The 11998-nt window shown below is 39.6% G+C and overlaps 1 protein-coding gene across 5 annotated transcripts in view; it reads right to left on the bottom strand.

Moving 5' to 3' along the window:
• The window catches only part of CEP76 (centrosomal protein 76), a 38457-nt gene extending 26474 nt beyond the window's left edge, over nucleotides 1-11983 (bottom strand). For 2 of the 5 annotated variants that reach the window (XM_064379445.1, XM_064379446.1), the window contains exons 1-7: nucleotides 11548-11701; nucleotides 10022-10177; nucleotides 8911-8986; nucleotides 7749-7973; nucleotides 5521-5706; nucleotides 3604-3701; nucleotides 307-435 (exon numbers count right to left, since the gene is read on the bottom strand). In XM_064379445.1, the coding sequence (XP_064235515.1) occupies nucleotides 307-435; nucleotides 3604-3701; nucleotides 5521-5706; nucleotides 7749-7973; nucleotides 8911-8986; nucleotides 10022-10177; nucleotides 11548-11610 (933 nt within the window). In that variant the 5' untranslated portion in view covers nucleotides 11611-11701. Of the gene's footprint in view, nucleotides 1-306; nucleotides 436-3603; nucleotides 3702-5520; nucleotides 5707-7748; nucleotides 7974-8910; nucleotides 8987-10021; nucleotides 10178-11244; nucleotides 11284-11547; nucleotides 11771-11913 lie in introns of those variants that run through there. The other 3 variants (XM_012472529.2, XM_012472528.2, XM_012472530.2) reach the window with 3 other exon arrangements.
• Nucleotides 11984-11998: the final 15 nt, after the last annotated feature.

Genomic DNA, 11998 nt, shown 5'->3' on the forward strand with positions numbered 1-11998 from the left:
ATGGATTTTCATTTACTTTAAATCAAATATATTCAGAAAGAGTTTAAAACACAATAATCGATTCAACCTGCGAAAGCTGATTTTTAAAAACCCACAATAATTGAAACTGAAAACAAAATAAGACAAAGATTGATTTCGCCACTCACCTATGCAGTGAGAGAGAATATTACAAAATCAGCATTTTATTTTACAAATACACTTTAATTTTTTGGAGTACGTTTTACAAATAAATATTAAATGAAATTTACATACATAACAGAAAATCTCAAATACAGGCATAAAACTATTCTAATATAATTTACATACCTGTGCAAAAATCTTCACCAGTCGTGAGTTGTGTGAGGGTCGAATCTGCAAATATTCTCTCCACCACTGCTTAGCATATACAAGAAATAATCGCTCTTTCTCTGCAGTTTTCTGACGTTCCAAAGCAAGCTTGAAATTAAAAAAAAATATTTTTCAATTTCTATTAATTATCCTTAATTACTACAAAATATGTAACAAATCTACTTCTTTATATCATTACCACCACCCTAATCTGAGCCATCATCATCTATAAGAGCCTCCTGACTTCCTTGTTTCTATATTTACCCCTAGTACAATCCACTCTCCATACAATGTAAGTCAACTTTTTTTTTCTTTTAACTCCCAGGGCAGAAATTTTTTAAATAATAAATCATACAGGCCAGGCGTGGTGGCCCATGCCTGTAATCTCAGCACTTTGGGAGGACAAGGCAGATGGATCATTTGAGGTCAGGAGTTCGAGACCAGCCTGGCCAACATGGTGAAACCCCATCTCAACTAAAATAGAAAAACTAGCTGGGCATAGTAGTACATGCCTATAATCCCAACTACTCAGGAGGCTGAGGCAAGAGAATCACTTGAACCTGGGAGGTAGAGGTTGCAGTGAGCCGAGATTGTGCCACTACACTCCACCCTGGGCGATGGAGTAAGACTCTGTCTCAAAAAAAAAAAAAAATCGTCCTGTCATTCTCTTCTTTAAAATACTTCATTCTCCATCACATTGCAAACTGCCTACCCTGGCCTACGAACTCTGGACAGACTATCGCATTTTCTCCTCTCTCCCCGACCCACTATGCTTTAGCCACACAGGCCTTTTGTTCCTGCATAGGGGTTTTTGTTCCAGGCTGTTCCCAGTACTGAAAGCTCAGCCTCAATCTTTGCATGGCTGGCTACTTCCTGCTGTTTAGACCTTTCCTAACCTAGTTACTCAAGCTAGAATCAGCCACCCAATAACCACTCTATCATATCACCTGTAATAATTTTCCATAAACACCTTCTACTATCTGATTATTTTGTTTGCTTATTGTTTCTCCTGCACCAGAATCTAAACTCCTTGAGAGCAAGCTATCTACCTATCTGCTGCCCTGTATACAGATATATCTCCAGTGTCTGGAACAGAGTCTAGCACATTTTAACACCTGTTTAGGATCCATACATATTTCTGACTTTAATTTCTTTTAAGAGACAGGTTCTTGCTCTGTCACCTAGTCTGGAGTGCAGTCGCGTGATCATGGCTCAATGCAGCCTCAAATTCCTGGGCTCAAGTGATCCTCCCGCCTTAGCCCCCCCAGTAGCTGGGACTACAGGGATGCACTACCATGCCCAGTTAATTTTCAAAATTTTTTGTAGAGATGAAGTCTCGCTATGTTGCCCAGGCTGGTCTTGAACTCCTGGCCTGAAGTGATCTTCTTTCCTTGGCCTCTCAAAGTACTGGGATTACAGACATAAGCCACCACGTCTGGCTAAAATTTTTAATAACAGTGCAATTTTAAAGAGAAAATTAGAAGCAACTTATCAGAAATAGAATAAACATCTTTTAGTCACTAGAAATTATAAATATGACAGTGGAAAGATGAAAAAATATATATAAAATAGTGTTAACTTTAAAAAGTAGAACCTGGCTGGGCACAGTGGTCCGTGTCTGTAACCCCAATGTTTTTTGAGGCTGAGACAGGAGGATTGCTTGAGGCCAGGTGTTTGAGGTTTCAGTGAGCTATAATCACACCACTTCACTCAAGTCTGGGAGTCAGAGTAAGATGCTGTCTCTAAAAAAGTATAATTTAATTTTTAAAAAAAGCCAACTTACTACCCCAAAAAAGTAGAGCCCAAACATTTACTTTATATGTCACATAAATATAACATGATTGAAACTCATGTATACACATATGTAAAGGTGTATTTACACCTTTTATTTAAGAGACAGGTTGGAGTGCAGTGGTACAATCACAGCTCACTGTAACCTCGAATTCCTAGGTCAAGCAATCCTCCCATTTCAGCTTCCCAAGCAGCTGGGACTATAGGCATGTACCACCAATGCTCAACTGATTTTTAAAAATTTTTGTAGAGACAGGGTCTCATTATGTTGCCCAGGCTGATCCTGAACTGCTTGGTCTCAAAAGTGATCCTTCCACCTTGGCCTCCCATAGGGCTGGGTATTTATTTGAGTAACATCAAGGTTGGTTCCCACTATGTGTTTTCAGATATATATATATATATCACCCATGACACATCTCAGATGCTAGAGATTAGAGAGAGATCAGAGTTTACAAAAGGAAGGAAAAAGAAGTTTAAAGAAAATAGGGCAGGACACTGCCTGAGGGAGAAGCACTAGCTTCTAACCACGGGTCTGTAAAAGGAACAATATGACAGGCAGGGTAGAGTAAAGGGTGGTATACGTAATCAAGAAGAACTATTCCACAGGTGCCATCCCAGCAAGTCAGCAGATAATCAGAACCTCCAAACTAAAGACTGGCAAGAACTAAACAGGGATGACAAGTCCAATGTGAAGGAATGAAAAAACCTGCCAATCTTACAAGACCCAAGAAGAAAGTAATTTGGTCAGAGACCTGACAGTGGAATTAGGGGGAAAAAAACCCCTCTCCAAACACACTCTAGAAGTGGCAAGTTGGGCCAGGCAAGGTGGCTCACACCTGTAATCTCGGCACTTTGGGACGCTGAGGCAGGTGGATCACCTGAGGTCGGGAGTTCGAGACCAGCCTGACCAACATGGAGAAATTTCATCTCTACTAAAAATACAAAATTAGCCAGGCATGGTGGTGCATGCCTGTAATCCCAGCTATTTGGGAGGCTGAGGCAGGAGAATAGCTTGAACCCAGGAGGCGGCGGTTGCCGTGAGCCGAGATCACGCCATTGCACTCCAGCCTGAGCCACAAAGGCAAAACTCCATCTCAAAAGAAAAAAAAAGTGGCAAGCACTTCTACCCTGAGAGGGCAGAGCAAAAAGACATAAGCAGCAAGATTTCGATAATAAATGTCTATGAAAAAACGTTAAAATCCCACCCCACTGAGGTTGCACTTTACTTCTTTAGCCTCTTCAGCTTTATCCTGTAATTCTCATGTTGTCTCAATAAATTTTCATCGTCTTTCCGAAACTAGACTCCAGATTCTCCCAGGAAAACAAACTTGTCTTTATTTTCTTTCTCATCCTTTCCGTAAACCTTTGAGTGCTAATCTAGAAAGTAATAATTTTCTAAAGATAAGAGTGCTTTCTAGGATCAGCAGGTAAATACACTTCTATGAAAACACACACACAAAAAAAGAGAAACTCATTATTATTTACCTGTGTGTTCACTACTTCTTGAGATAACGTTTGATTGAGTGGTGGATACATTTCAAGTTTTATATTTAAAATTCCCACAGAAACTTTTGATTCTGTGCCTATAAACATAAATATTTAGAACTTCAGAGATTTCAATATTATATATATTTAGCCAACCAAAGTCTAACCAAAATAATTTAGGCACTTGGTGTTTTATCACTTACATGAAGTAAAGATAACATTCGACATTACCTTTAATATTCATATTAAAAATGAACCAAATCAAAATTTTTTTTAAACAAAGATGTTTAATTATAGGATTATTTTTTTAGCTTTCTAATACGTTTTTTCTTCTTTAAGTAGAGATGGGGTCTCCCTACATTGCTCAGGCTGGTCTTGAACTCTTGGACTCAAGTGATATTCCCACCTCAGCTTTCCAAAGTGCTTGCTGGGATTACAGGAATGAGCCACAATGCCCGGCCTTTCTAACATGTTTTAATAAACTTTTCTGACCTAAAGGATTTCAGATTCCTATCTCCATTAAATGTAAAATGTCAACCAGACTTACATTAAATTCAAAGTCAAAGCAACTGTTAACACCTCATTCTGTCCCCACACACAAAAAAAATTAGAAAGCATTTATATTGTCACTTATAATAACTCCCATTTATCACTCCCCATTATCAAATCACTGGCTGAGTAGAAATTTTGAAAATATGCCTGGATTCAAATTAGAAAACAAATATACATCACATCAGAACTATTTAATGTTTCCAGGTCACTGCTATACTATCATATTAGGCTATTTTTGAAGACAAGTAATTGGGTATTGTTTTTTAAAATAAATTTCCTACATAAAGAATACTTTTTCTATAATTTTTCTTTTTCTTTTTATTTATTTATTTATTTTGAGACAGAGTTTTGCTCTTGTTACCCAGGCTGGAGTGCAATGGTGCGATCTCAGCTCACCGCAACCTCCGCCTCCTGGGTTCAGGCAATTCTCTTGCCTCAACCTCCTGAGTAGCTGGGATTACAGGCACGCGCCACCATGCCCAGCTAATTTTTTGTATTTTTAGTAGAGATGGGGTTTCACCATGTTGACCAGGATGGTCTTGATCTCTTGACCTCGTGATCCACCCGCCTCGGCCTCCCAAAGTGCTGGGATTACAGGCGTGAGCCACCGCGCCCAGCCTATAGTTTTTATTTAAAGAAAAATACATTCTTGGTATGACCTATTAAAATCTAAATTACTAAGCCTATGCTGTCCACTGACAAGGTTTAACTCTATGACTAAGTTTCAAAACCAAAGCAAGTCCATTATATGTTATAGGTAAAACATTGGTAGGTTTTGTTTTTTTTTCATTTTATTAGCAAATATATGTTATATAGCAGGCAGTGTGCAAGATTCCAAGAAGACTATGGCAATTAAGATAGGCACCATCTCTGCCCTCAAGGAGTACTTGATACTGACACTGAGCAAATTATTACCTCTTCTAGGTCTCACTTACCCACTGTAAAAGGTTGGGAGAACACCTACTCCATATTTTGCAAGAATCACTGGTACTAAAGTGGATGTATTCCCAGGTGTGCTGTCTGGACACACCTAAGTTTGTATGTGTGTCAAGAATATTAATTTTCTTTATTAGCCTATATTTAATAAAATGAACTTGAAAAAAATTAAAACCCTCAAAATTCCTATATTCATTTTCCAGAAAAAACACTTCTCCTAAGGCAAGGTTAGATTGTGAAGTGCTATACTGATACTATTCTTTAAGACATTTCTCAAGACTAGGATGCTGGAATCCAATTGTAACTCTAATGAAATTATATTTTACAGGTCTCCCTCTTGGATTATAAAAGCATTTTAAGGACAGAAAATATATTGCCAAACAAACTGTGGCTATAAAAAGGTTAACAATGATATAGTAATCATCATACCTACACCCATAAGTTCCACAGTCAGACTGGTCACGCCATTTTCTGAGCCCAAAACTGATCGCCATTCCAGAAAATAGGATGCTACTAAAGTCGTCTCACCAAATATGTCTGTTTTGATCAGCACCATATGAATTGGATCACTTATTGATAGCATTGTTGTTGAATCAGCCATTCTAGTTCCATCACCTAACAATATAATCCAAACGAAATTATACTACACTACATATTCAGTTAGGCCAACATAAAAGAATACTTTTATTAAAGAGTATACGAAATAACAAGCTTATATAAAACCAAATAGAACAATTTGGTAATGTTTCAGAAAGCATGGAAAAAACTGGAAATAAAAGCACAGTCCTATTTCTATCACTAACTTTTGAGGACTGGCAAATTATGATGAGTTATCCAGTAACTTACAGCATACCAATGCTTTCTGATCCATGAGACAAATCTGTTCTTTAAAAGTACTTAACTAAAATATATGCTGCTACAAAAAGAGCCTTCAACTATGTCAACATTAATCCCCAAACTACCTCCAGAAATCCCCTTAACCTCCAGAAATTATCACTATATAACCAACATACAACTGAAAAATAAAGCACATTGAATCTAGCAATTTATCCTATGAAATGCCTTATTAGGGTAACATCTTCCAAAGAGAAAAATAAATAAATTTTAGTAATGTTTCACTCATTGTTAAATCTAAAATTCTGAAGGCATATTCCAAAACTTTGCTTAGCTTACAAATATAAAGAGTTCTATATTGACAACTAAAATGTACAAAACCCCCTTACTGAAAGATAGTGTAAAACAATTACAGGAATCAAGTAGTGTAAAATTTACCTATGAGAATTATATGCCTTATTGGTGAAATAAGAAAAAAAAATAGGGGGAGAAAAAACCAAAATGAGAGTTATACATTCACATTTAAATTTTGACTTATTTGTTTGTTTGTTTAAGAGACAAGGTCTTGCTCCTATCACCCAGGCTGGTGTGCTGTGTGTGATCACAGCTCACTGCAGCCTTGAACATCTGGCTCGAGTGATCCTCCCACCTCAGCTTCCCAAGCGGCTGGGACTACAGGCACACGTCACTGCACCAGGCTATTTTTTATTTTTATTTATTTATTTACTTGAGACGGAGTCTCACTCTGTTGCCCAGGCTGGAGTGCGATGGTACGATCTCGGCTCACTGCAACCTCTGCCTCCTGGGTTCAAGCAATTCTGCCTCAGACTCCTAAGTATCTGGGATTACAGGCATCCGCCATCATGCCTGGCTAGTTTTTATATTTCTAGCAGAGACAGGGTTTCATGATGTTGGCCAGGCTGGTCTTGAACTCCTGATATACCTGCCTCGGCCTCCCAAAGTGCTGAGATTACAGGCATGAGCCACCATACCCAGCCTAATTTTCATTTTTTTGTAGAGACAGTGTCTCACTTTGCCCAGACTGGTTTTGAACTCCTGGCTTCAAATGATCCTCTCTCCTAGGCCTCCAAAAGTGTTGGGATTTCAGCTGCGAGTCACCATGCCCAGGCTAAACTCTGACTTTAAAAAAAAAACAAAAACATAGTCTTGCTGTCACCCAGGCTGGAGTGTAGTGGCATGCTCTCAGCTCACAGCAACCTCCACCTCCTGGGTTCAAGTGATTCTCCTGCCTCAGCCTTCCAAGTAGCTGGGACTACAGGTGCACACCACCACGCCCAGCTAATTTTTTTTGTATTTTTAGTAGAGACAGGGTTTCACTGTATTAGCCAGGATGGTCTCGCTCTCCTAACCTCGTGATCCGCTTGCCTCAGCCTCCCAAAGTGCTGGAATTACAGGCATGAACCACCACGCCTGGCCAACTTTGACTTTTAAAAGTTACATAACATCATCAATATGGTTATGTTTTATAAATGAGAAGGATCATGGCTCATTTTCCACTGTATCATCCCAGCACCTGCCTAGCATAACACTATGCACATAATAGGTATTTAAGTGTTTATTACTAAAGAATCAACAATTAAAACAACCAAAAAATAATCTCCAGGGAAAATAAATAGCAAACAGAATATCGTAAGAAGGTGGATAGAAAAGTTTAAATTGAAAAGAGCAGTGGGATACAAAAGACTAGACAGAGATTCCTTCATTACAAATCTCTCCTTATAGAGTAAGTCATTAGTGTTGTTTCACAATAAAAGGTAACAAAGATTTACTCAATTAAGTGACAATTTATTACTATTTCTTACCCAAGCTTTCTCTGTGTACTTCAAGCAAAAAGCCATCATGAAAATCTGGTTCACAGGCACATGGAACAGGTTTAGAACGAAAACGTTGGTTTCGATAATGTAAACATAAAGTAAATGTTGAACAAACTTGTCCAGGTAAAGGCTCAGGTTCTTGCAGATGTTCCAAGAAAGCTTTTCCACCCAAAACCTGAAGGTAAAGATACCTCCGTGTTGGATCAATATTAGCTGTAAAGTGTAGCAATATACATGAGGAAACTGCCAAATAACTAAAAAGAATGTGATCAAGACATTAGGAAATAAAAAGTTGACAGATAATAAACCCAAAACCAAAGACTAAAAAAAAAGCAAAAGAGTAACAAATTTATTACTGTATATAATGGAATCAATTGCACCCTGGGGAAAAGATACATATAATGTGATATTCTTTTCTTTTCTTTGAGACAGGGCTCTGTCACCAGGCTGGAGTGCACTGGCGCGATCTTGGCTCACTGCAACCTCCACCTCCCGGGTTCAAGTGATTCTCCTGCCTCAGCCTCCCAAGTAGCTGGGACTACAGATGTGTGCCACCACACCCAGCTAATTTTTGTTATTTTTAGTAGGGACGGGGTTTCACCATGTTGGCCAGGATGATCTCAATCTCTTGACCTTGTGATCTGCCTACCTTGGCCTCCCAAAGTGCTGGGATTACAGGTGTGAGCCACCATGCCCAGCCTATAACATGATATTCTTTTCTGAGTTTGAATCCGATTACTTTCTCCCAGCTGGAAAGGCATCAGAGCCAACGTGTAGTATACCTTTGCTTTTTAGCTGCTTATCCTACATTCCTTCACTTTCATAAACTCATATAATAATCAATTCAGCAAGTGTATTTGTCAGACAATTATATTACCATTTAAAAGCAAGGTTATACAGTTTTTATAAAACATATTATTAAAACACAAGAAACTGGTGATTCTGTTTTTGCTTCTACTGTACTATACATTAACTCTTCTGACATACTTCATGTAAAACAGAATCTATGTTTTTGGCTAACTAACCATAAAATTTTAAGTATTTTATTTTGGGGGGAAAAAATGGAAATGTCTTCTATCAAACACCAAACACTACAGAACATCAATATTTACTATTAACCACAACTAAATGAATGTTAAAATATACATACTTTTTTTTAATGTTGATTGTCTATCAAAACAAATAGGTTGTTTTGGAGAAGAAGGGAGTTCTTGCTCAACACTGTCCTAGAAAGGCAGGAAAAAATATCAAATTAGAAAAAAATTATAGGTTAAGAAAATGTCAATAAACATGACTAAGCACTGAACCAAAAGACAACAGGATAAGGCCCTCTCAAAGAATCCCTTATTTTCCTAGCCTAATTAAAATAATGAAAATAAAAACGTACATAAAAGATAATATAACTGGTCCCTCCTAAAATCAAATGCTAAGGAATTAAACTGTCTTCAAGTAATACTATCCACATAAAGCTAAAAACAAATCCTCAATATCTTTAACAAGGTTAAACTTTCTGTAAACCTTATATAACAGCTGGCTTATAATTCCACCATGAGCTGATTTTTAAAAAGTGTCATCACACAGTGGAAGCTGTTATTAAGTCGGTTTATAACAAATGGGTTCATAAACTTCAAAAACCAAAAAAAGGTACTGAATTAAAATACTTATTCCCTATTGTATTATGAAGTCCATCCAATTTTCACATTATATTACCCATGTATTGAGGTCACAGTTTTCATTATTGCCTCATTTTCAAAAGAAGGCCTACTTACTAATTTGCACTGAGAGACTATCATCCCATTATTGACCTATTTGTATGAAAAGATTTGAAGATTCTGCAGTTAATTATTTTCTTAAAGAAATTTATAATTTAAGCATAGAGAATATAATCCTAAAAGAGTGCTTATTTTAAAAATAAGCTTAATCTAAAAAAATTACAGATCATAGTAAAAAAGAACTTTGTTATGGTGAACTAATTTGACTAAGGTATGTACATTCAAAATTTACAGACCTAGAAAATAAGAGAAAATTCTGTCACTGTAGAGAGAGGAATATGATATGTAACACAAATTTCATTGATACACAAAACTATTTGGTATACTCAAGGGCAGAGTTAGCCTATACTTGAAACTGGGACACTACTAAACAGAATGACCTTAAAGTGGTTTTACTAAAAGGAAAGGCCCCACATGGGAACGGTAGGAACAGGGTTATGCATTAGTATATACTTATACTCTCACTTATTTCCCTAAAAGATTACTCACAGTAACAAAATTAAGTTCTTTCATCACATCATCAATAATTCCTCGACGTCTAAGGGCTTTGATCAAATCTTCTGTTGATAAATGTTGCTGATCAGGTGCCAGTTCTTCCCGTATAGTCTCAGCAAGGATTTCTCTTATTCTGCCATGGACATCCATCTATGTAGAAAACTTATATTACAATTTATAACATCACAAAGTAGTCAAATATTGCTTCTGAAGTTTTAGGCTTCTCCAGCTAACAGTAAATGTACAATTGTTACCGCAATTGAATGAGAAGAAAGGTGAGCTTTTAAAGAATGAAATTATTGAGTACAAATTCTAGAAATAGTCTCCACTGGTTATCTGCCACATTCGTTACCATTTCTCCACAAATAACACTCAACCAAAAGGAATCTTTTGAGGAGTATACTATAATCAAAAGAATATAGACTGGGAGTAGGCAGATCAAAGTTTGATCTTATTACTCTCATACTTTTTTTTTTTTTTTTGTGAGACGGAGTTTCGCTCTTGTTACCCAGGCTGGAGTGCAATGGCGCGATCTCGGCTCACTGCAACCTCCGTCTCCTGGGTTCAGGCAATTCTCCTGCCTCAGCCTCCTGAGTAGCTGGGATTACAGGCACGCGCCACCAAGCCCAGCTAATTTTTTGTATTAGTAGAGACAGGGTTTCACCATGTTGACCAGGATGGTCTCGATCTCTTGACCTCGTGATCCACCCGCCTCGGCCTCCCAAAGTGCTGGGATTACAGGCTTGAGCCACCGCGCCCGGCCTACTCTCATACTTTTATCCGCCTACTGGTAAGGGAATCTTACTAGCTTTCAACTTAGATGTATAACCTCGAACCAACTTATTTATCCTTTATGAATCTGTTTCGTCACCAATAAGAATGGAAAAACCTAATGTAGTGCCCTCCCACAAAAGTGTTGTGAGGATTAAAGACGCTAGACACCTAGCACAAAGCCTGGCACACGAGGGCACCATAAATGGTGGCTTTTATCACTTCAGCATCTTGCACTCAGTCAAGCGCTTCAGAAACTGAAGGTTCTTCTGGAGCGCCTAAGTATTAACAAATACTGTCGTTACAAATCCTTTAGTAACTTCTCTTCCATGAATTGCTGATTGAAGGTCCTGGTTCAACTTCACTGACATCCACGTTTCAGCCGTAAACAACAAAAAAAACCCTGATATCTTACAGCAGAATATAAACCTCCAAACACAACTTACATTCGATCTGACTTCCAGAAGTCGCTCGCTAAGCGCTTCATTCTCACAGCTGTCCTATAACGCCAACAGCGCACATTCTATCGCCCCAGACTCTTGCTAGCACCTCCTCGGCTCGCTCTCTTTCACCGAGGCTAGGACGCTCTCCTGCCTCAAACCCAAAGCTCTGCCCGCCCCGCGCGGCGCACCCCACAGTCCTCGCTAGAGTCCCGGCAAGCAGGTGCCGCTGTCTGTCCGGGGCCGCCTGGCGGGAGGGAGAGGTCCTGGCTCGGCCCGGCGGTCTCTCCCGGCGCCCGCGGCTCTCACCTTGCTCAGTTGCTGGTGGATGAGCTGCTTCAGCTCGGAGGCTTTCTCCGGAGGCAGCGACATGCTGGCAGCCGGCGACTGCCCGCCTCAGACGCCCTAACTGCGCGGCCCCGGCGGGGCCAGGGAGCGTTAGGAGCAACTGGAGCACAAAGCGCTGCGGCCGTTCGCCTCACGCAGCTCCCGGGGGACGCGACGCTGCGTCAGGCCGGGAGCTGACCTGGAACAGAGGCCCCGGCGGCGGCGGCGCCAACTGTTTTCAAACAGTGGCGGATAAACAGGGCTCGGGGCTGGCCCGCGCACTGCCTGATCGTTTCCGCCCACCAGTCCACCTCCCCGCAGGCCCCACACCCCAAGACCTCAACGCACCCCATCGCCTGGCTTGCCAGGATATCCGAAAGCACTGCTCGCCCCTCTTCAAGGGTCCCCGACGGCTTCTTTCCGTCCTCTGAAC

This window comes from Aotus nancymaae, unplaced genomic scaffold (assembly GCF_030222135.1).
Source record: "Aotus nancymaae isolate 86718 unplaced genomic scaffold, 86718_ANA_hifiasm-v0.15.2.pri h1tg000020l, whole genome shotgun sequence".
In the NCBI taxonomy this organism is placed as follows: Eukaryota; Metazoa; Chordata; class Mammalia; order Primates; family Aotidae; genus Aotus; species Aotus nancymaae.